The sequence below is a fragment of the Eleutherodactylus coqui genome, chromosome 2 (assembly GCF_035609145.1).
Source record: "Eleutherodactylus coqui strain aEleCoq1 chromosome 2, aEleCoq1.hap1, whole genome shotgun sequence".
NCBI lineage: Eukaryota > Metazoa > Chordata > Amphibia > Anura > Eleutherodactylidae > Eleutherodactylus > Eleutherodactylus coqui.
The window spans coordinates 285,877,637-285,902,651 of NC_089838.1; the positions used below are offsets into that span (position 1 = coordinate 285,877,637).

Consider the following 25,015-nt stretch of genomic DNA (forward strand, 5'->3'; position numbering starts at 1 on the left):
TTACAAATATATGCTGTTCTCAATCACCGAACAATCCTACCTGAACATAGAACTATCTACTTCAGCCTATTACTCGCCAATGTTGATCCAGAAGAAGGAAGGCAAAAAACCCCATGAGGTAGAAGACAATTTCCCCCACTTTAGGGAAAATAAAGAAAAAGTCCTTTCCGACTGCAATCTGAATAATTTCCGGATCACAGACCGATTATAACATGTAATACGCTTAAGAAAGGCATCCAGGCCTCTCTTGTACTCTTTTATAGAGTCCCCCCTCCCCGCCCCCATCAGCACGCCTTCAGGCAGAGAGTTCCATAGTCTCACTGCTCTTACAGTAAAGAACCCCCTTCTATGTCGGTGTAGAAACCTTCTTTCCTCTAGACGTAGAGGGCGCCCCCTTGTTACAGTCACAGTCCTGGGTATAAATAGATGATGTATTGTTCCATCATATATCCATACATAGTTATTAGGTCGCCCCTCAGCCGTCTTTTTCTAAACTAAATAACCCCAGAGTTGATAACCTCTCTGGGTATTGTAGTCCACCCATTCCCTTTATTACTTTAGTTGCCCGCCTTTGTACCCGCTCAAGCTCTGATATGTCCTTCTTGAGTACCGGTGCCCAAAACTATATACCATATTCCTTATCACAGTTTTAAAAGGAAGCGCTCATTAGACTGACGCTATTAACGAGGAGCATGTCCAAGATGTTTGCAACTATTTGAGGACCACAAGAACTAAGGCCGCAACTGGTGGACCTCCTGGCGCAGTGAGACTTTTACAGGTGTAGCACCCTCTGGAACACATTAAATGGAAGCAGATTTGCAGTAACAGCAAAGTGGTTGACATTTTCTAAATCGGACACTGTGGAAAAAATCTGCACTAAATCTGTGCGCAAACTGATTATAAATCCACCACGTCAATTTATGCTGCAGGTTTTCAGTGCAGATTCCTCTTTTTGCAATGCAATCCAAAGAGGGGGTCTGCGGCAAATCCGCAGCATTTCCACATCAAACTCAGTTGAGGCATTTCTACAATGTGTGAACATCCCCTAACGAGCTAGTCCCATCTGAGACTTGCATTACACATCCACAGGTTATGCCGTGAAGTCTGATGGTAGGACCCACATCCATCTCTAGTTCTTCCCTACACAGCCGCTGGTCCACTTGAGTACCATGATCAGGAATTATGTGAAGTCAAGCTGCGCTACGCAATTTGTGGAACTCCCATTCACTTCTATGGGACCTAAAGTTAAAACAACCACCTTGGCTCTTTCAGTAACTCCCAACTACAAGTGGCCACCACATTTAGCAGGCCAGGCGACTGTGGGGGGCAGAACTAGAGATAGGTGCAGGTCTCCGAGATGGAACTCGCATCTATCAGACTTCCATGGCAAGTCTCACACGGTCAATTATCACCAACTATGTATTTGTGAGCGACAATTCTAACAATCGTCTAGTGGAATACTGACAGAAGATAAAAAGATACAATTATAGCTTATGGATCCCAAACTATTATGCCACAACCTTATTGGTAGCACGATTGGTAAAATGTCAGGGGATATAAAATTTACGAAATTTCTTGCTATGAAACTATGCCATTTTACCAGGTCGGGGGAAAGTCTGACCTGCTAGCTGCGGGGAAGCCTCCTGATGGAAATGTCCACCAGATCCCTGCAAATGGCATTTCAAGCTACTAATCAGCCATTGGTGGTCTAAAAAGTTGTTACGTGAAAAGGGGCCTTTGGAAACAGTCATACAGAATTAAAAGATGGCTTTCTGAAAGGCAATATGGTGGGGGGAGCCAAGTTAGTAACACTTACTTGCACACAGGGCATCTCCAGGTCCCACGCTCGCAGTTGAGCTGCAGATACGATTCCAGATCAAAGCACTACAGTGAGAAAAAAAAAGGAGGCATGTGAGAATACATTACAATGATACAAATGGGAGAAGAATTCGGAGTGTAGTAAGAGCTCAGCTAATAACCAGCTACAGGCAATCAAACAATAAAGAGTTATAAGTCGTCAACGCCTCATTACCTGGATGTGTCGGCAATCGTGGCCCCTAGCAGGAAGCTGAATTCTTCGGAAGGTGATTGGACATTTTAGGGACACCTTGATAGCCGTCTGCTCCACGCCGTCCTCACCGTTGGGGCCAGGAGTCCCGGGGATACTGCCGTTGCTGAAGTTTCTTTTGACTATGAAAGAGTTAAATAGAGGGTGAGACAGAGAAGTGAAGGGTAATGGTAAAAGCCAGATCTGGAGCCATGACATTACTTTTTGTGATGCAATGTTCAGCAGGGAGCAGCCTCTTCTTTATTAGACCTTGGAGGACAGATCTTACAGACGGCCGGTGGACCAGTTGTAGCACAAATAGATGAGACTGCAAAAAAAAAAAAAAAAAAAGTTTAAAATATAAATATATTAGAGGTTTGCTCTTCTAAAATCAGCATATCATTCTTTGACACTCCAGAGCCAACTTTTTTTTTCAGAGAAAGAAAACCAGTGGCGACAGGTTGAAACAGGCACAACGCTGTGTGAGCGATGACAACTGTACTCGCAGAGTAAACAGCATTCGCATTGTTGTAAAACCTCTTGAACTCTTACCGATTTTCAGTTCGGAGTCTAATCCTTTAATAATGGGAGTGGGCTGGTGAGACATCACCTTGTTAAGAGTCTGAAGAACGTGTCCAGGGCGTTTATCATATCGACACGTGTACGCAAATCCAGCAAAACAGCTCATTAACTTTCATAACTATATGGGCCCAAGACGACCACTATACAAGACTGTATGGGACAGGGACGTCTGCGGGGTTGGAAAAAAACAAAAAAGGCTATGCATTCAGATTTGAACATGGATGGCCTGCTGGATCATTTTCCATGTTGATTATATATATATATATATATATATATATATATATAAAATTTTTTTTTTTCTGGCCACCCTGTACTTGTCTGCATAGGCCTATCCGTGCAGAAATCATCATCATTATGGTAAAATAAACCCACTTCCATTGGACAAGATGTTCAGGTACTGAGCCATTAGGTGACTAGTTAGAGGTTTCCCGCCGAATACTATCACTTCAGGTGTCATTTTAGAATTAGCGGGGTTATTTATTTAGGCAGAGGATGGCCCTCTTTATTCTGTTCTCTCTCCCTACCGCAATACGCACTGTACTTACACAGCAGCAGGCACTGACGGTGATCTGGATGCTGTTCCGGCCAGGCTGGCACACCTGCTTCAGGTAGAGGGGTTTATGAGAAGTTTTGTTGTCCCCTCGTTCAATGCTCAGTGGTGTGGAGTTCACAGTGACTTGTACAGAACACGGCCAGTTTGTGTTCATCTGTCGATCCTCATGGTGGTAACATTTAAACTGCAACTCCAGATCAGGCCTGGCAGTGAGAGAAGGGGTGTGAATAGTACAAGTGGTGCATTCAGTCCACAGATTTGCTGCAGAATTTACCTGCCGCATCAACCTTGGATTGGAGTAGCAGGCATGCGGATGAGATTTTACAAATCTCGTCCACGTCGTAAACTTTTTTCCCCACACTGAAATCTACCTATACATTTAAACGGCATGTGGATCTGGCCAAGGTCCACTGAAAACATACAACATCCCACATCCACATCCTAAAAAAAAACTTACTAAGAGCATACCTCATCATAAGGGTCTTATACACGGATTCCCGCAGGTGATATACATGGTTACTGACAGCCAAGTTGTGCTGCAATCTGAATGGTTCAAGAACAATTCCATCCCGTACTGGGAATGTTAGTCTCAGCTCATCATTGGAGGCACCTAAGGGCACAAATGTGTTGCATTACTACATCATTCCCCATCTTATATATGTCCATACAAGTGGCAATATTTCTTCAGAGCGTGCTTAAGACTCACCTGTGGGAGACTGGTGCAAAGAGTTGTGTGGAGGTTTAACATCGGGTAGAAACGGTGACTTGACATCTTGACCTGGTGACATATAGGGTGGAGCGCTGCTTCCAGGAGTCATAGGTGGTGTAGGATTTCCAGGTAAGGGCGAGCTGGGATATCCAGGCATGGGGCGCCCTGGCTGTAAAACAAGGCACTTGCTTACACTTCGTTTATATATAAATGTTGCTGTTAATGAGGATCCCTGATGCTCCATCACTTCCACTTGACTTATCTATTCCTCAGACTCATTCTGAGTCACAGACATACCATCTCATACAAGGACCACAGGCAGATTGGCCACATTGGGGAAATACTGAGGTCACGAGTCACAGCGATACCATGATCATTACTGCGACTTGCGGGCAGCCCCATTAGTCCTAGTCAATTCTTTAGTTTGAATGAATTTTGAGCAATCATCATTAGGTGTAAATGGGCTATTAGACATGGGATACATCCCTAGGGATCCATATACTTGTACTTCGGGCTCCTCCATACGGGCAGGATATCTACATGCACTCCATCCATTCCCCCTGCAGTGGTTTCAGCTATAATTTTTGCACTCTTAAGGATGCTTCATGCTTACCCCACTCATAGTCTGACTATATGCAAAGTTTCCACCATTGAAGTTATTGCCCTGTCCATTGTATTGTTCTGAGAGCTGCAGAATAAAACAGAAGGGAAAAAAAAAAAAGTTAGACCTTAGTGGTGAGACTGATGCAAACAATTTGTGACAATGAAAAATATCTTCAGACTTAACCAAATTTGATTCCCATCTTATATTTAAAGGGCCAGTAGCACTTTGGGAGTCCGAAAACAGAATGATGTATGGGGTAGGAGTATGTTGCTCTTTATGTAGAACATCATACATTTAGCAACTCCTGTTTAGGCCTTGTAAGACCCCAGCACTAAAAAAAAACCCAAAACGAACAACTTCTGCGAGAAGCTACATGTAAACTCTTTCCACTATAGTAAGCACCAAGACTGAGGCCTCTTTTACACAGCCGGCGTGATAACAGCCACCAGACAAGTGCCGATCAATAAGATTGGCCTTCACGAGGGCCGATTCATACTGCATGGTGGGATGAAGGATCGTTCGTCCCTCAGAAATTGTCATTGCGGTCAACAACCCTTACATGGGGAGATGCGCTACTGGCAAGGATGATATTTACCGCGGGGCGAACGGGCCGACAAACCAACATTTGCTCATTTGTCAGCAAATCCGGGCATATTCACACCATAAAATAATCAGGCAAATGTTCTTACAAATGTTCGTGTCTGACCAGACTGTGTAAAAGGCTCTTAATAATAAATGTAGAAGTCTGTTGCGAGGGCCGTACTTATAACGCACTATGAGGACTTAGCTGTCCTTGAAGGAACTGATAAGGAGAAAGGCAAGTATAAGCACAAAGTTGAAATCTGATTGGTTACCACCGGCAACAGACAATGCCCTGGGGCAAGACAAGGTTATGAAGGTCAATCAGGGTAAATTACCATACCATAGACATCCGAGTGCAGCGGTCAATACTTTAAAAAGGTTATCCCAAAATCTAAAACGTTATCCACTGTCCACACAAAAACTTTCAATAGGGTTGATGAAAGTTGCCGAGTGCCTGCGCTCAGCCAATCTCTGGCAGTCCCATTAAAAGTGTATGGAGCAGCATGGTGCATGAGCGACCACTCCTTCATTCAGTTTGCTGCTCACTGCGGGAGGTGCAGTAAGCCACTATGATGAGGAGGATGGGACACTGGACCCTCATCCTTGGGATTGGTAGGGGTCTCAGCAGAGAGACCCCCAACAGATCATAAAGATATTGATTGGGAAACCCTTGTGACAGTCATGAAGGTGTGGTTATAGAAGGCAGGTATCACCTAGGTTTCTGTCACATGTGGAGTAGCAGAGAGGGTCTCACCTGCCAGGTACTTAATCCAGTGGGTGGATATTTGAAAACAGCCAGGGAAACACCAAGCTGCTCTACATGGGGAACACAGAAAGCTGGTCTGTGTGAGATACTAATGTGATCTGTGAGTACGGTTTCTAAAAGAGGGTTTTTTTTGTTTTTTGTTTGTTTTTTTAAAGCTGGCAGAAAGCTCTCCAAGCTTATAGAGGGGGTTATACTCCGTATTATTAGTTAGTGCCCGACAGGCAACGTTTTTTTACCCTTTTGTTCCCGCTGAATGTTTGCATCTCCTTTATATTGCAACCGTTCTAATAAAGCTGGCCGCATGTCAGTTTTTAACCTACATCTAATTCCATCTTTGCTTTGATCCCAGCAAAGGCAATCCCAAACTAATCCCCTCACGCCCCACACAGTCTAATCGAAGATCACACAAGAATAGAACAGGCAGAAGAGTATATTTACTAGCAAATGGAGGGGAGGAAAAATGTGCCAAACCCTCACGGCACCGTTATACAATCCCCCCCATTATAAAAGGCACCTCGTGTACAACCAGTTTATTAGTCAGTTATGCTAGAGTTATATAACAGAGGCAATATCGCCTCAAGGCGAGGTAAGGGAAAAACAACTTATCACTGACTCAAGTTATCCTGGAGAGGACTGCTAGAAGTGCCACAGGAATACGTCACGGACTGAGGCTGCTGTCTGACATATAAGCACTTATGTGTTAATTTGTGCTGCGTACAAGTTTTATAGTTGCAGAGTTTTATGGATTTAAAAAAAAAAAAATTAAAAAAAACACTTTACTTTTCTTCTTTGCATAGACTTTTAAAATATTGGACAAGCCATAAAGACATCTTAAAAAGGGATTAACCAGGCAGCGCCTGCCAGGATGTGCCTGGGTCGGAGTGGAAGCCACTGCTCCGACCCGTGTAGTGGCCGGCGCTTGCTATTGCAGGCGCGGCGCTCACCGAAATCAATAGAAGCTGCTGTGCTGGTAATTGCAGACTGGGGTCCCAATGATTTTAGTGGAAGCTGTGCTTATAATTACAAACACCGGTCACTACACAGGGGTCGGAGCAACGCTTCCACTCAGTCTCAAGGGTATCCCGGCGGGCACTGCCTAGACCCCCTCTAAGTCTTCATTGGTGGTAATCTGAGGGGGGGTGGGGGGGAAGCTGAAAAACCTTTCCAAGAATCTCCAAACTAATATTAATGTGTCCTACTGGCTGTGATTGGACTGTAGTGCCCCTACACAGCAGTCCCATTATATTGTCCCATCAACTGCAGTTTGAAGACCTTTGTATTTCAGCAGGGAAATATCTGCATTTCTAGATATTGGGGGTTCCAGCACACAGACCCTCATCAATGAAAATTATCGACAGGTCAATCCTTTATGTGGCTCACAGGTTGGTCATATCCTATCCAATAGGCTACAGAGGTTAAGAAATGTAAGGTTCTAACTTGCGCTAATAACATTCACTTTAACGCTGCAGACCCCATTAAACATGCATGAATTTAGAGATGGTCAAAATTGTTAACTTAAAAAAAAAAAACAAAAAAAAAAAACACAACCTTTACAGGGAAGGAAAAAAGGAAAGCAACTGAAATCCAGAATATAATGTACCTTATAAAAATGGCCAGCAGGACCTGCCTGGGGCATGTACTGCGTCATATTCTGCTGTACACGATGCCCAGGATAGGAAGGCGATGGGGCAGATTGCTGAGGAGCAGATGAGGTATATTGACCCCCATGGGGTGGATACTGGCTACTTTGAATGTACTGTTGAGGTGCGTAGCCCTAGAAAGAAAGAAAAAATTACGTTAATACATCTTCTGATGGTACAAAAGGTGCACAATAACAGATGCATCAATTTCCTGTGAAACCTAAAATTATGGACAGGTAAGAAACAATTGCAGATCGGCTGCAGTGATTTACTAACATTTTGTACTAAACACGTAAAGTAGCCTTAGATAAGTGGCCTTATAATAGGTCAAGTCCAGCTTATTGAGGGAGGACCCCTTATAAATACTCATATTCGCTAAAGCAAAGAGTCCATCCTAATGTATTTCAGCTTTAGACTCTGGAGGTCATCACTACGGGCATCTTGGGAATTTCAGATCACCTACTAATATGGGCAGCTTCCAACTAGAATCCCAACAGCGATTCTGTGCCCATTCTAACTTGCAGGCCGGAGACACATTAAAGCCACTCACCTCACTGGAGTAGCTCCTTTTTACACCCTGACGTGGTATCTGTTGGCCCTGAAGCTGTGCAGGGTAGCCATGGGGTGGTATCCTTTGCCCAGTATAGACTTGGTTCATACTTGGTGCTCTGGCAGAGTTCATACTCATTTGAGCCATTCCTGCAGGCCCCATGACTGATCCCATACCGCCAGAGGTCATTCCACCCTGGATGGAGGGTCCTCGGGGACCAGAGTGAGGCAAGAATTGGCCACCAAAATTGTGAGTGGGCCCCACCTGTGTATAAAAGGAAATATATCATATTATGTTGTGAATGCTGAATGGCAACACCTTACAATGTTCTTTATGAAAAAGGAGAGTAATAAGCACAGATTAAAAGGAGAAATTGGGGCAAAATGATCACCCCCAATTTCCAGAAGGATGACACATACGATTATTTGACTGAATTTGCCCTTTAAGCATCACTGACAAGTATCTGGGATTGCAAGACACTTGTGTTTCAGCATTTTCCATGGGATTTGACTCACTGCCACTACTCACCCCGCCATACTGACTCATCTCCTGGGTCTGTTTTTCCTGCAGTGCAGCCACTGTTGCTGTCGCAGTTGCTGTGGCCGTGGCAGCAGCCACTGCTGCTGCGGCTGCCGCCTGTGTGAAGTCTGTGGGACCGCGTCCCGTGTGCTGAGACATGCCCATTCCACCTCCGGCTGTCGGGCCGCCAGGGTAACTTCAAGTTGGAAGAAAAAGAAATCTTTCAATCAGGTAAACTTGCTGACATAAGCAGTTACTGACAGGTCAACTCGACATGGTTATTCTGTAATTTAAAAGGGCAACTCTTGGAGATTTTTTTTTCTATGAGAATCCACGAAAATGTACTGGTCAGTAATCAGCGTCATAGAACTTCACTTTAACTTAAGTTTTTTTTTTGTTGCCTAACATAGCTCTTGTATACTCTAAATTACAGATCACAATACTTGCAACAGTCATCCTATAGCTCCATTATTGAAAACTCCAGCCTTAACCGGTTTCACTGAAACGGCCACAAAATGGGGACACTACAGATACAGGTTTCCACATACACTATCCTACCAAAGGTATTTGCACACCACTATCAGTAGAATTGCTCATGTCTTATTAGCAGGTCACATGTCCTGAACCAAGCTACAGAAGATGCCGACCCTTAGAGGCATCAGCCCAGCCATAGTTTGTGACGGAGACTGCAGGCTATTGGATATACAGGTTATGCTGCTGCACACAAGCCGCCCATGTTGAAGCTCAATGCATAAGTCTATCTACAGTGGTGCAAGAAGCATAGTCATCGGATAGAAGAACCTTCAATGGAGTGACCAATCTCGCTACTCCACCAAATCAGATGGACGTACCTGGGTGTGAAGAAGCCTGATGAACACTTTCTGCCTGAGTGTGTTGTGCCAACAGTTAAGTATGGCAGAGGTTAGGTTACGGTTTGGGGATGGTTTACGTGGCATGGTCTAAGTCTGTTGGTTGTAGCAACATGAAGATGAAGTTGTTCCATGACACTCCAGACAATGTGCTGCTGACAATGTGACAATACTCTGGGAATGGTCAGCAATACTTCCATCAAGACAACAGCCTTGTCACACATCCAACACGGTTTTACATTGGTTTGAGGATATGGATGCTCTACGATTGGATTGGCCTGTACATATTCCCGACTTGAACCCTACTGAACGTCATTGGGATGAACTGGAATGTCTTGTCTCGTCAGGAGATATGAGAGAAATGTTGAGAACTCACTAGAGGTTTGCAGGATGACTGAAGGGAAATACCAGCTGAAGTGTATCAGATGTTAGTAGATGTTATTAGGGCCAAGAAGCAGCCCCACTAAGTATTAACATATGGAAATAAATACTATTTTTGATTCTTGTCCACTTACTTTCGGTAAACTAGTGTAAACTACAAATGACCACAGCCATGAGCAAACTCACACAGGACTATATGGAAAATACACTCACTACTATGACATCCGCCTTGACTCGGGTCGTAAGTTGTTCAGCTAACAGCTCTGATCACTCACAAGTGATTGACTTGGCCAAGCTTACATGTGTTCCACATAGAAAAACGGAGGTAAGCCACTGTCAGACATCTCTGCTGGTGGTTTATCTCCCTGAGAACAAGAGGACTGGGCATACTGAATTCCTAATGGATTACACCTGCCATTGAGGAAGAGTCGGGAGGCTACCATACACATTAGATGGTCGGTCTATCCTGCCACAAATTGGTGGGTTTGGCCGACATTAATATGTATGGCCAGCTTCTAGCCTACTGTAGGACTCCTTTGAGGGTACCTGTTGCTAAACAATCCTTGTAGTCAAGACAATAGCTGTAAAATGGGAGGAATCAAAGTCTGGTTTGTTCCTACATTCATTATGTGGCGGTTTCAGCTAGTGCAAAAAACTACAACTCCCAGCAACCCAACACTACATAGCAAAAAAAACCCATAAGTGTTACCTGTTAGTATAAGCAGACCCTCCTGGATATCCCCCACGTCCATACATGTTTTGTGGCAGATAACCCTTCCCGGCTCCACTTTCTGGAAATCCTTGCTGACCAATGAATTGAGGACTTCCCATTCCCCCACCGTTGCCAGCCAAACCTGGCATGACTCCGCCTCCTGTGGGGCCCCCGCTGGGCACCATGGGATTACCAAGAACCTCCTAAGGAAAGATGCAAGAAAAGCAATATTTCAAGTATTATTTGGGTATTTAACAACACTAATAAAAAGGTGATCATGTGACTACGGAAGACAATAGTAACTAGAAGAATACAAGGAGCGGATGCAGAAAAGGGTTAAGCGAAGCATCGCTGGACAGATCTATAACAGGGGAGTGACGAAGGTGACGTCACGTGTTACCTGGCTCTGAGATGTGTTGCTCAAACCCCAGACGGTGGTTACTACGGAGAGCGATCCTGCAGGCTGATTGGAGTTTGGTTGCCAGGGAACAGAGTCGTATGCAAATGAACCATCACTGTTTAAGGGGGGGGGAGAGGCGGGAGTTATTGGTGTGTGCAGGAACCATATGAGAATGTTTAAATACATCGGATACAGAAGACACAGAAACGAGCGATTATGCAGATATCATTTACACATACGGGGGACGGGGAAAGTCTCCGCACCGATCAGTTGGGGGGGCGGACACCGACCAATTGCACAAGCGAAATCATAAAATTGCAAGAAAATTTTTTTTTTTTTTAAAAGGCAATCTCGCTAGAAAAAAAATATATAAATATATTTATTATATATATATATATATATATATATATATATAAAAATATATTATATATATTATATAATATTTGCAAACTAGTTTAAAAAAAACAAAAAACAAAGAACAACCTAAAAATATTACAACATGAAGTATAAAAAGATGCATATGCAAAAAAAAAAAAAAAAAAAAAATACTGTATACTCCCAATTGGGCAAGATGAGAAAAAAAAAAAAAATCATCTATGTAGCGCCTATATATATTTTAGTTAATTCTTCCTGGTGCGATAGGCTGAAAGGGGACATCATTAAAACCACAGGTGCACGCTCAACTGTCTAAAAGCCATTCCAGATGAACACGGCGGCACACAATTGCCTCGGATCTTACATCGTGGCACTTACCTGTGTCCTGTGCCTGGATGAGATGGTTTCATGGGGTTCATTGAATTCATTTGCAGGCGACTGTTTTGTCAGTGGCTGCAGAGAGAGAGAGAGAAGAAAGAAAGAAAACCTCAGTCATCTATTATGGTCTATTCCCCAGAGGCTTGTCAGCGTGCACCTTTAAAATGCCCTGCAAGACTCATGGCGTTTCCTTTCTAAGATCTCTATGCAGCATGTAATCTAGATGTTGCATTGCTAAGCATTCTCCGACGGCAAGGGTTAATGTTCTGCTCATCTACCCCCGGCCTTCCCTCTGGTCACATGATCATGCATTCTGTACACAGGACGTGGAAGCTGGCACCATGCCCGCACTTGGCACTCGTTATGTAGAGAACCCTTGATTAACCCCAGTGCTTCCATGGGCAACCAATCAATTGACCATGGGCACAGAAAAAAAAAAAGAAAAAGACATGACCTCACCAGATGGACACCGGTCTACAATGGTGTCTCCATCTAAGTATGACAGATGGGAGACCACAAAAAAAAAAAAAAAAGACACATTATTAGCAACTGGATCCTCGTCAGTAACAAAATTTTAAGATTCATGTATTAGACAAGACATAAATGAGTTGAGCCGGCGTGGTGCAGGTGGTATAGAATGGAGACGACCGCAAAAAGGAAATTCCGGGCGATGGAGGAGGGTGAACACAGCTGACATAATAAATGTGGGGTATCTCCAGCCCCTTAGACTAGTTGAGGGTGACAGTGCAGGGCGTGCTCAGGAAGAGGGGGCGCAGGGCAGGGAGTTTACACGAGGGGGGACAGGAAGGAAGCCAGCAGAGGAGGGAACGGAAAACAACGCATAGAAGGTGGGAGGCAGAAAAGTGCAGAGTTGGAAGTCGAGGCTAAACTTGAGGTGACAGGTGTCCTCGTCTTCAGCAAGTGGCCACCAACGAGGGTCACTTCTGAGGACTATGTATCCGCCCTTAAGAAAAAGGAGAAGAGTAATCTCCACTGATCGTTACCAGCGGAGGTCAGGCTTCGAGTAGTAGAGGCGATAACAGTTTGTGGTTTCAGTGAACTCATCATCGCAGCCATCTTGTAGGCAGAAAGTTCATGGAAATAGTAATTCACTAGACATCGGTGTCATCCGTGACTCAGGAGGTCATCTCCGTGATGGAACCAGTGTAGGAGACTAGGGCTTAGGGCGGGCCCACGCGTAATATGGGGTGAATGGGGTCAATAAGAGTACATTGATTTTCATAGCTCCAGTCACACTTATATATATGCAGTTACAACGCTTATCTGCGGCGATTATATGCAATATCGCTAAGAGACAGAGCGGGAAACTTAAAAACAAACGAGAGAGACTGCATGACGGTGTGCGTGACATATCTTGTCATGCGCAGTCCAAAAATCGATGCCATACGCTGCCAACGTTTGACCCTGGCCTTAGGCACGGGCTACATAGTAACTTGGGTTGCGTGACCATTGATCTGTGTGTAACCCTGTTACCTTGCAATCTCACTGAAGTCAATGGGGTCGAGGTAACGGACCGTCTACACCAAACGGTTGTCGTTTGAATGAGCGAATGAGGTCAGAGTTCATTAATTCGCACGTGCAGCCCGTTTATGAAAGCAGATACATTGTTGGCTCATTCAGACTTGAAATCATTCATTCAGTCATTCACACGAGGCTGGGTTCACACGGGGCGGATTTGGCGCGGAAATTCCGTCCAGAATTTCGCCGCGGCAGATCCGCCTGCGGCCGCTAATCCCAGGGTTAGCCAGCCATGTGGACGAGATTTCTCAGAAATCTTGTCCACACGGGACGGCAAATCTGCCATGGCAAAGCCGGCGCTACGGCGCGGATTAGCCGGCCGCAGCATGCTCATTCTTTTTCTTCCTCCGGTGTGGCCGCGCTCTCCTCTATGGCAGCACCGGCCGCAGCGGAGGAGCGTGTGGCCGGGCCGCTTCAAAACCCGCGGCCAAGTGCCGCTCGTTTTGAAGCCGCGCTTCTCCTGGCAGATATCTTGTGGTTTTTCGCTGCGGCCAAACCACGAGATTTCCGGCGGAATTCCGCTGTGTGGGAACCCAGGAGTAACGTTTGGTCGTTGGCTGCGTTTAGACTGAATGATTATGGTTCACTTCCGCTCATTTGAACGATAATCATTCTGTGTAAAAGGGCCTTTACTTGCAACTCGCACCAGAGGACAAAGAAACCCCCTTTATGTATAGCATATGCAATAAGCTCAGGCATATATTACTATATTGACGGATACAATAGTGAAAATTCCTGGAACGTTTCTCATAACTTTGTCACTTTCTCTTCTGGCATTATCAGCCACCACCTGATATTATTATCTACGGACTAGGTAGTTTCAGCCAGGCTAATCCAGTGAATGGCGCAAGAGATATCACTTATCAGCCGCAGTGCACCAGGGGAATGGCCATATTAATCTGTCCTTTTATACCACAGTTGAATAGATTCAAAAAGGCACAAAAGTAATAACAAAAGTTTTAGTTACCCACATGTAAAGTACAGAAAAACCTCAAGAGTTTATAAAAGGGCTGGTATAGATTACTGATAGCGGGTAACACTTCTGCAACTCCGCCAACACATGGAGGCTGAGGGTTGTCACCACTAGCAGTCTAAGCATAAAAATGTGCAGTAAAGGAGTATCAGTACTCAGGTAATTATAGTATTCATTAACCCTTTCCAATCCAATTTGTATCCTGGTTTTCCTAGGGGGCTTACTCTTTTTCTGCCGTTATATAACAGCGCTATATACTGGCTAAAGCCAGTACTGCATGAGGTGACATGTTGGATAGGCTCTGACATCAGAGAGGCTGGCAATATACAGTAAGAGAACCCCGACGGACGTCTTCCAAAAATCAGAGCTGTACAGCTTTAAATCATAATGTCTTTAGAGGTCAGACAGTGGATTGGAAAGGGTTAAAGGGATATCAAAAATATCTTTAGATAAACATAAGAAAAAGCACCCTACAAGCACCCTAAACCCTATAGAGCACCCTAAACTCCTTTGGTACTGCTCCGAGCTTTCGGTTACTGGAAATCTGGCAAAGGGTTCAAAAACCAGGAAATGTATATGGCGGATTGAAAAGAATCTCAGATTTTAAGGTGTTATATCACTAAAGACACTTATCTCCTATCCATTGGATAAATATCAAATTGCTGTAGGTCCAACCGCTAGGACCCCCAGATGTGTGCACCCCGAATCTATCATGAAGAGATCGACACGCTCAGCAATCTTCCTCCGTCCTATAGAGGTGAATGCAAGCTCTTGAGGATCCCGGCTGTTGAGCCCCCAAGCAATCCACTGGATAGAGGTCATAGATTTCTATTTAAAGGGTTTTCCCCCCTACTATGAGCAGTGCTATATCAGAGACCAGGATGGCTAAGGACAAATGTTGGGCACTAAACCACTCCACACATCAAAGACAGAGAAACAAACAAAAAAGAAAACGATGAGCCTCTATCTAGACTATAAGCCATGTTCACACCATGTTTAGAGTCCATTTCTAACATATATATTTAACTTATACACTACAAAGTACTGCATCTGCAATATCTTTGTTCAATGCATACATTAAAAAAGTTTAGAACTTTTTTCAACTTTATAAAAAAAAAAAAAGTAAAAACATTCAACGTATACAAAAAAAGGCATTACATTCGCATAAATCACCCAATAACTAAAATGTAAGAAAAGCGTATACATCAAGTCTACATTCTACTTAGAGGAGTGAATAGCTGGTAGACAAAACTTTTGGACTACATTTAGTCCTACGGTTAGGCTTAGCATGTAGATCAAGAATAGAGATGAGCGAGCGTACTCGGAAAAGCACTACTCGCTCGAGTAATTTGCTTTATCCGAGTATCGCTGTGCTCGTCCCTGAAGATTCGGGTGCTGGCACGGAGCGGGGAGCTGCAGGGGAGAGCGGGGAGGAACGGAGGGGAGATCTTTCTCTCCCTCTCTCCCGCCCGCTCTCCCCTGCTCCCCGCTGAGACTCACCTGTCAGCTGCAGCGGCACCCGAATCTTCAGACCCGAGCACAGCGATACTCGGATAAAGCACATTACTCGAGCGAGTAGTGCTTTTCCGAGTACGCTCGCTCATCTCTAATCAAGAACTTTCTGGGCATGCACGTTAAATGGACTTCAGAAACATGATGTGAACACGTACGACCAAAAGCAGAACAACTTCAAGTAGGACTAAAGAGATTCTCATATTCCTATGCAAGCAAGTTTCTCAAAACTGAAGACACAAGATTGAGCCTTCAAAGCAGCAGACATTTTGGGGGGCGTTCCAGCCAGTCATCCCATTGAAGAACGTCACGATCCACCAATTCCCCAACCTGAAATCGCTGATAACAAGCAACAAGTCAGCTGAGGAAAGGTAAGTCTTTTTAGGCCTTGTACATACATGGACTCCCAACTCCCTCCTCCAATGCGTTTTTGATAAGGGGAATAGATTGAGCACCAATCACTCTCAGGAGAAGCGTGACATGATCCACTTATCCCCAGTCTTCCGCCAAGATCCATCTTCCTTAGGGTTAGTCTGCACAAGCGCTCTGCTACTTCGAGATCAATCACTTCTTATGGATTGCCTTTTCATCACCGTTTCCCCTTTACGATGTGCGTTGGGTATCAACTTAGGCACAGACATGTCCGTCTGTAGGGATATTTTCCGACGCCGAGAAACCCGATTGGATCAGCAAAGATCATCCTCCGGTCTGCCACCGCTGCTGCCTCATAAAACAGAGCACTGTCCAGTGAGAAAAACACAAGGGTGCGTCTGCTAGAGAGAGAATATCTAAGGGATACGTCTTAGAAAACCACTTGTTTATAGATCCGCCATGGTCAATATTGACAGCTGTGCGGTAAGTCTAGGCATACACTTGGGTAAAGCCCTTGTAGGACACGACGCTGATGTAGCTAAAGTTAAGTTTACGCCCTCCGATCTGATTAGGACTTCATACATACATACAATTCTTGCCTTTTTTTTTTATGCGATTGACTTTTGGCAATTTGAAGCCATTCATTTCTACGCAGAAGTAGTACGCAACTGTTCATATTGATTTCCTATTCCCGATCATTGTTTTACAGACTTGTTAAAAAGTCGAACATTGATTTGAAGGACTGCTGCCATCCAATAGGTGGCGCTGCAGACGTATTGTTCCATCTTCCTTATTTGCATAAATTACCCAGAGGAGCATGTATGGCCTTATAAGTCTCCTACCTCACCTTTCAAGGGTGCTCTCCTTGGGGAGAGACTATGCCATCCCCTGACTCACTCACCCCCTAGGTGTCTCCACACACTTTTTGGGTGCTCTCCTTAAGAAAAAAAACGACACCCCTCTTGACCTATGCAGCTATAGACACATCAGTGACCATCACTGTTGAATACAATCAGTAGAAATCTACATGCAGCGATTATTATGATATGGGATATGATTTGGCATATGCGACTTATTGAATTGCTTAAGGCGCTCAAACATTAGGCAGAACTTGTCGCATTCAGTGGGACCAGAAAACTATCATGCATGTGGTGCCTCATGTTAGATGATGTACCCAATGGAATTAAGACACCGACACGGGGTTTTGGCTACATTTTTTTTCTCTACTCTGCCCATCAGAAAAACAAGTGTGGTCGAAACAAGTGTTCATGTGTATGGGCGAGTCAGAAGAAATAGCCGTTGGCTGACACTTATTCTGCATGCCTATACTATTATTTAAATAGTAACAGCCCAACAAAGGGAGATATTAAAGGGGGATGTAGGAGATTCGAAACGCAACTGCTGTCCTCCAGACAGCACCACACTTGCTAGAATTCTACTGTTCTGAATGCAGTAAAATGACAAATGGGCATATACTCACCTCTCCCCGCTCTCGCTATGTCCCCCGCTGCAGCTCTGGGTGTTCCCTCTGACATCATGCTTACTGGTTTCCCCAGCCTGTTTATGGGACGTCATAGGTGCTGCAGCATTGTTATTGGCTGTAAAGCCAGAAGTCCCATAAACTGGGTAGCGGAGTACAGAGTGGTGGTGAGGACATAGTGGGAGAGGGGAGTATATGCCCATTTCTTGTTTTACTGCATTCAGAACACACCTTTACAAAAATAAAATGTATAAAAATTTCGAAATACCCCTTTAAATAAGGTTACACTGCAATACATGGCATAGTCCATGAAGAAAACCTGCGCCATTTCTGTAAGGGTCCATTCACACAGCCGTGTGCGGTCTATATATTCCACAGACAGTACATGGACCCATTATAGCTAGTTAGACCAATCAAACAGATCAGTGTTCCCTGTGAAACGACTGCTTGGTCTATTCTCATCCGTCATCACAGAGACAATAGCGTATGCAAGGTGCGGGTCGTGTAGACAGCACAGAGACTAGTGTCCATGTACGGTCCAATGCAAACTGCGCTCAACTTTCTCAGGCACAACTCGCATATGGCTGTCCGAATACAGCCTTAGAAGGTAACTGTACTTTAATCCTGTACTACCACTTTAAATCCACATTTAATTACATAGTTTTTTAAATTAAATCTGGCAGTTCGTGGAAATCCACAAGAGGATTAGCATCATTTCATGGCCTTTTTACGCTACAAACAAATCCACAGCAAAATCCGCACGTCGCGGGGTCCTTTTACACGGGACGACTGTCGAGCGCTTAAACGCCTGACAGTCATCCCAAAGATTATTGCTCCTGTGCTTCCACACAAGCTCACCGAAACGCTACAGAGGGGGCTGGAGATCTCTGCTGGCCGCACACCTCCATTCAGAGTGAACAGGCAGTAGCTCGCAGATCAACGACTGCCTGTTCACATGAGCTGATTGCAGCCATTATTGTTCAATCGCTGGCACGTGCAAAACTGAACGAACACAACCAACGATTAGCGCAATAATGAGCCTTCCGTGTAAAAGGGCCCTGAAAGGCCTTCTATACGGCATGGTAACTGTTAGGTGTAAACGCACGCAGTTAAAGAAGGATCAGTGATAAATCGCTGATTGGATCTTTCACGCAGGGCTACAAATTTTTGTTCTGCTGCTGCATAGAACAGGCAGTCGTTCATTAATGAACTGCCTGTTTACTGTGAATGGAGGTGGCCGGATGACAATGATCCCCACCCTGCTCCGCCTGCATTCACTGAGCAATGCTTGCTCCTGTGTGAAGCACAAGAGCAATCAATGCTGGGGCGGCCGCCTGGTGCTTTAGCGCCCAGTCGTCTCATGTAAAAGGGGCTAAACTTGAAAATTTCTATGTAGATTTACCACTGCGCATTATAAAGGGTGAAATCCGCAGGCAAGACATGCGAATTTTGTGGCATATTTCTCTGTGGCACAATTATCCACCATTATGCCCCTTTTACTCAAGCCGATTCTCGTTTAAACGAGCGCGTGACGCCACCGCTAATTCGTTCGCAGTTATTCACGCTTATCTAGACAGAATGTCCCGCGTTTATACGTAAGGATTATCGCGCACTTTTGTTCATTTAAACAACAACCGTTACGTGTAAACGGGCCTCAAGGAAAGCTAGATTGGTTGTCAATCAGCATTATTCTTGCCGCAACCTACATAAACCCCTGCGGATAGTTCTCACCATTCCTACAAGCGGAACATGATGAATCGATTATGATGGGTAAGGATCCCCCTGGGCCCCGTGGTAACAAGTCTGTTCCAGAGATGGATTATATCAGAGTTGTGCCATTTTCAGAGCAAATGATATAACAACAGATTTTGGATGGCTTGTTGGAAATCATTGTCTCCATTTCCAGGAAACGATCGGACCGACGAAGAAATTAAGAATTCTAAGAAGAGTCTTGAAGTTTGGTCCAGAGACCAGTTAGACGAGTCGTGAAGACGTCTGTAAACACAAGACAGAGTTAATGGCTGTATTGCAGTATGTACGGCTGGCATCTCTACACAAATCCTCATGATGCTCCCCCCGCCCTCCTCCTCCTCCTCCTCCTCCTCTCCTCCCGTCATGTCCCTGGAACATCGGGTTCTGTCTTGTTCTTTCTCACCAGGATCTCTCTGTCCAACCCAAACACAAAAATGTATGAGCCCCCCTCCTTCAAAGCACAGTGCCCCCTCCATCCCTCACAACCCCTCCCTGCACTTCACACGTAACAAACCAAAATGCTTCCAGAATGCTGCAATGTATTCAGTGCCGCAGCATCCAGAGCAGCATCATACACCGCAATGCTATAATAAACCGAAATCTACCACCTCCTCCTGTCCATCTGCCCAGAGGCATCTTGGGCTCTTACGTAACAAAATACACCCAACTGCCAACGAGGACATCACCATAAACATTACAAGCGTAACAACTCTTCCCCATTCACAGTAATTTGGGAATACTACGGAAGAGGAGGGAATACAAATGGCTGCCAGACGTTGGCAATGCACATGTCAAGGTTGTGGTTTAAAGGAGAATGGGGGATTTGTAGATTTAGTAGCCCCAGTGTGATTGCAGTGCTGTTATCTGCATACAATAGATATCCTTTATCTGCAAACTGACGATTTAAAGCGACCCTCCGGTTCTGAACAAAGATGGCCGCATTACCTCTGACTACCTGATGCACACTGTGGAGGAGGCATAATCGTTAAGTGAATGGAGACAGAACAAGTCGAACACCTGCCTCTAGTCACAGTGAACAGGCAGTCACTCAGATGAATGACTGCCTGTTGACGCCCATTGAGAAGTCACTCATTGGTTTATTTCAGGGAAGTGAAATGAAGCGACTAACGAGCAATGACATCCGCTCCCAGCTCAGTGTTCTGCATAGGGATGTGAAACACTGAACGAGACATAAGCAAGAAGTGACGGATTCTGAACGATGATGGGCCTGATCAAACAGGCTGAACGAGTGCAAACGAGTCAGGTAGTCAGAGAAGCTGGGGTAGACACCTTTGTCTAGGACCGGAGGGTCACTTCAATGTCTATGGCACTGACCATGTTGGATTTTAACATATCCGTTTTTCTTTGTGGCAGGAAAGAAGCCGCTGATTGCAGCCGCTTGTCTCCTTCTTCCCAAGGAAATATTATGCTAGCTAGGGTTGTGTATGGTCAGCTTTATTGTTGGGAAACCTAGATGACAAATATGGCTACTAAAAGAAATCTTATTTGTATAGCGCCAACTTATTCCGCAGAGCTTTCAGGTAATTTATTTATTACCCCCGCAGCAAGCTGGGTACTCATTTTACTGATCACGGAAGGATGGAAGGCTGAGTCAACCGGCTACCTGAACCAAGCGGAGATTGAACTCCCAACCTTCAGGTCGTGAGCGAGAGCTTAGTACTGCATTTCTGTTGGCTTAACACTCTGCACCACACGGGGCTACGCATATTAGAATCATACTTCGTATCTGTGCCATTCAGAACTTTAGGAAAGCTTGATGAACTTTGAAAGTTGTAATGAGTCACATGAACTACCCAGCTTTCCCAGAAACAAAGTAACACAATTTCTAACGACCCGTCAGACGAACTTTGAACACACAGCTACTTTTCTTTTTACTTCACTTCCCTGATCGTCCATGCTGGGATTGCAGTACAATGTATGAGTGCACTCGGTACAGTGTGACACTACTGGGGTTGTGCAGTGTCACACCACTCATCAACACGCTCTGAAGTTCATGTGACTCATGGACATATGACCCCGGTGTGATGTCAGGACTCGCTCTCGTGTGGGTGTCAGCCTAGAATGTACAAAACGCTTCCCTGAATTGCATGCACAACCCAAGAGAGACAATGTCTAGAATATATATATTATAGCTATATGCGCTGTGTAGCGAAGTGCAATCTGGTCCTTGCATTATATATAGTTGCTACATCATGAAAGAAGGGTTCTCCAAAACGTTTAGAAAGTACATTCCATCTACTCGACATTCCATATCCATCTTTGTATGTGAAGCGGGACTTGCTGCTCCCTCCCTGTCCAGTACAAGTCTTATGCAAGACCGTCGATAGACCCAGGTGAATACGTTGGGTTCATTACTGGGCCATGTAGGGGTACGGCTCCAAGGAACAGTTAGGTTGTGGCCAACAATCCTGCAGGTGATGCAGCTTCTTATGATTTGGCTGGGTTCACATGGGGCGGATTTGCCGCGGAAATTCCGTGCGGAATTTCGCCGCAGCAAATCTGCATGCGGCCGCTAATCCCGGGATTAGCCAGCCACGTGGATGAGATTTCTCAGAAATCTCGCCCACACGGGACGGCAAATCCGCTGCGGCTAAGCCGGCAGAAGTCGCCGCTGCAGCGCGGATTTGCCGAATGCCTTTTTTTTCCCCTCCACTGTGGCCGCACTCTCTTCCTTGGGAGCGCCGGCCGCAGCAGAGGAGCGAGTGGCCGGGCCGCTTCAAAGCCGCCGCGGCTATTTCTGTGGCGGTTCTCCCGGCGTAAATGTCGTGGGTTTTGCTGCGGCCAAACTGACATTTCCGTTGGGAATCTGCCCCGTGTGAACCCAGCCAGTAGTTCCCTAGGTCTCAGTTGTTAATGGCCATATGGTTTAGGCAAGCCACGTGGCCCATTAACATTTAAATGTATGCATTTAGATTATTTTTAGGTCACTTTTGGGGGAAAAAAAAACCAAAAAAACAGTTATTTGAAGGACCTAGATAAAGCCAAGCTTTGGGCTTTACGTGAACGACCTATGGCATAGTCTTTGCCAGCCTTACCCCCATGTGCACAGATCCCGATGGTATGTAGTTTAATACAGTTAATGTCAAGTCACAAACTTAGCCTATAAGTATATGCACTCATGATGATGCCTTGTAGAGGTGGTCACAGATTTTGGTTAAAGAGAAAAAAAAAAGGAATCCCCACCTATCCTGGCATCTCCGGGGACCACCACGTTCCCAAAAACTGGCCTGGGTGACCACAGAAAGCTAGCCCACCTTCCCATTCTTATGGCAGCTGCCTAAAAGAAGATCTGTCTGTTGCCCATAGCCACCAATCACAGAGCAGCTTTCACGTCTTATACTGCTGAGGTGAAATGAAAACTGTGCTGTGATTGGTTGCCTTTAGGGTGTGTTCATACGTCGCAGAAACACTGCGTAAAAACCACAGGATTTACTATTTAAATGAATAGGATTAAGCCCATCCTGTTCACATGTAGGAGGATAAAAAAAAAAAAAAATTGCTGCAAATTTTCTGCAACATTTCGGCAATGTGTGAACGCACCCTTTCATAAGAGTGTGGTGTCAGGCTACTTTCCCGTGGCCACTCTGTATTTGGGAATCTCCAAAACATCCAATCAGCAGGTCTAGTACATTCCCTGCACCAAATATACTAATTACTGTGTCTCAAAGTGAACACTATATGGCACAATTAACATTGTGGTGGCGTTGAAATCCCTGTTTGGAGGTTCCGCACGCAGATTCGGCACAATATACCGAAGAAATAGGTTTGCGCTCAACGCTTTATCTTCCAGTAAAATGCTGGGCAGCTAAGCAAAAACTGAACGGACCCCCATTATATAGTCAATGGGGTCCATTCAGCTCCATCATAAGGTGGACCCTTTCGGCCAGGGAATTCCTTTCCTGCTCCCAAGGTGGTTGTTTTAGTCCACCATAGACCCTGGCAGCCCACTGAATTAAGCTTGTTGACTACTTAGTGCAGCATTGATGCAGCCATTTCGGACAGTACATCTAGTGCCTCCATTGACCTAATATTTGTTCGCACCTTTAGATCCACGTGCCACACAGCAGCCCACAAGTCTGCTTTGTGATCATATGTTCTCCGAGAACACATTAACTTTAATTGCACAGACAGATCTGACACCTTCATGCTTTGTAAATATTATAATTTGTTCTTGTCAGTTCCTGCCATACTGTTGCCGACAACCAACTCCAACATACATGCGCACCAACACAAACTACTCAAAACACTAAAGACAATTTAGGCAGAAGCCAATTAAAACCAACAGTCTAGAAGTACTTGAGCAACTATCGCTCAGGTCACTCAAAAAGTCATTGACGCAAACAGCTCCATAGATATGAATGGAGCAGTAGTGTATATGTGTGATTGGAGCTCCATTCATACATAAAGGGGGTTCGGAACGCATTTTCCTAATTGGTGGGTGTCCCAGAGGTGGTAGCCCCAGCATTCAGACACTTTTCACCAGTTACTATGGCGAGACAACCACTTTAAAGACTTGCTATACTGTTGATCTGAACTCATTTTTCTAACTTAAAGGGGTTGTCCCGAAGCAGCAAGTGGGTCTATACACTTCTGCATGGCCATATTAATGCACTTTGTAATGTACATTGTGCATTAATTATGAGCCATACAGAAGTTATAAGAAGTTTTTCACTTACCTGCTCCGTTGCTGGCGTCCTCGTTTCCATGGAGCCGACTAATTTTCGCCGTCTAATGGCCAAATTAGCTGCGCTTGCGCAGTCCGGGTCTTCTTTTCTCAATGGGGCTCCGTGTAGCTCCGCCCCGTCACGTGCCGATTCCAGTCAATCAGAAGGCTGGAATCGGCAATGGACCGCACAGAAGCCCTGCGGTCCACCGAGGGTGAAGATCCCGGCGGCCATCTTCAGCAGGTAAGTAAGAAGTCACCGGAGCGCGGGGATTCAGGTAAGCACTCTCCGGTGTTCTTTTTTAACCCCTGCATCGGGGTTGTCTCGCGCCGAACGGGGGGGGGGGGGGTTGAAAAAAAAAAAAACCCGTTTCGGCGCGGGACAACCCCTTTAAGTTCCCATCTACAAGAACCCTTAAAGGAGATTTCCATGCTACTAAAAGTCTAAAGCAAATAAGGGAGATGGAATACCACCTCCCCAGTGCCACCTATTGAAAGGCAGCATTCCCTCAAGCCAAAGTCTGACTCTTTATACAAGCCTTGTAACAATGACTGGGAATTAAAAGCAAAGCCAGACTTCATGTACAGACAGCTGTTTCAGGGTATTTCCCCTCAATAGGTGGCACTGTGGAGGTATTATTCCATCTCCCTTATTTGCATATTACCCAGAGGAGCACAAGTGGCCTTTTTAGTCTCCTCACTCGCCGTCTAGGTGCTCTCCCCCTAAGGGACCTGGCACACCAGAGGATCCAGGTGCAGAAAGTGTATATATATTTATTGCCTGTTCTGCGATCTGAATTAATTTTAGGGGTCCAATCTGAGTTTAGAGAATTTGGCATCTTAATTTGGGGTCCGATATGGATTTCTCCACTAACTAATAAAAGGTCTTGACGTAGATAGTCCTACAAAGTTTGTGAAACTTAACAACATGTCTTTACTGTTCAGTTTGGACCCTCACCTGAAGCCACACTCAAGTAAGCAGACCTTCACTAAAACAAATTGCATAGTCCTACACTAGGCCAAAGACCATAAACTA

General features: G+C 45.0%; 1 protein-coding gene across 3 annotated transcripts in view; it reads right to left on the reverse strand.

Annotated features, from left to right (window-relative positions):
* Positions 1-25,015, reverse strand: part of ZMIZ2 (zinc finger MIZ-type containing 2) — a 60,203-nt gene that overhangs the window by 11,801 nt on the left and 23,387 nt on the right. For all 3 annotated transcript variants that reach the window (XM_066593151.1, XM_066593152.1, XM_066593153.1), the window contains exons 2-14: positions 11,668-11,742; positions 10,915-11,029; positions 10,512-10,717; positions 8,562-8,748; positions 8,034-8,297; positions 7,444-7,617; positions 4,505-4,579; positions 3,889-4,060; positions 3,651-3,792; positions 3,175-3,385; positions 2,270-2,375; positions 2,033-2,190; positions 1,817-1,884 (exon numbers count right to left, since the gene is read on the reverse strand). In XM_066593151.1, coding sequence (XP_066449248.1) covers positions 1,817-1,884; positions 2,033-2,190; positions 2,270-2,375; positions 3,175-3,385; positions 3,651-3,792; positions 3,889-4,060; positions 4,505-4,579; positions 7,444-7,617; positions 8,034-8,297; positions 8,562-8,748; positions 10,512-10,717; positions 10,915-11,029; positions 11,668-11,717 — 1,928 coding nt within the window. In that variant the 5' untranslated portion in view covers positions 11,718-11,742. The remainder of the gene's footprint in view (positions 1-1,816; positions 1,885-2,032; positions 2,191-2,269; positions 2,376-3,174; positions 3,386-3,650; positions 3,793-3,888; positions 4,061-4,504; positions 4,580-7,443; positions 7,618-8,033; positions 8,298-8,561; positions 8,749-10,511; positions 10,718-10,914; positions 11,030-11,667; positions 11,743-25,015) is intronic.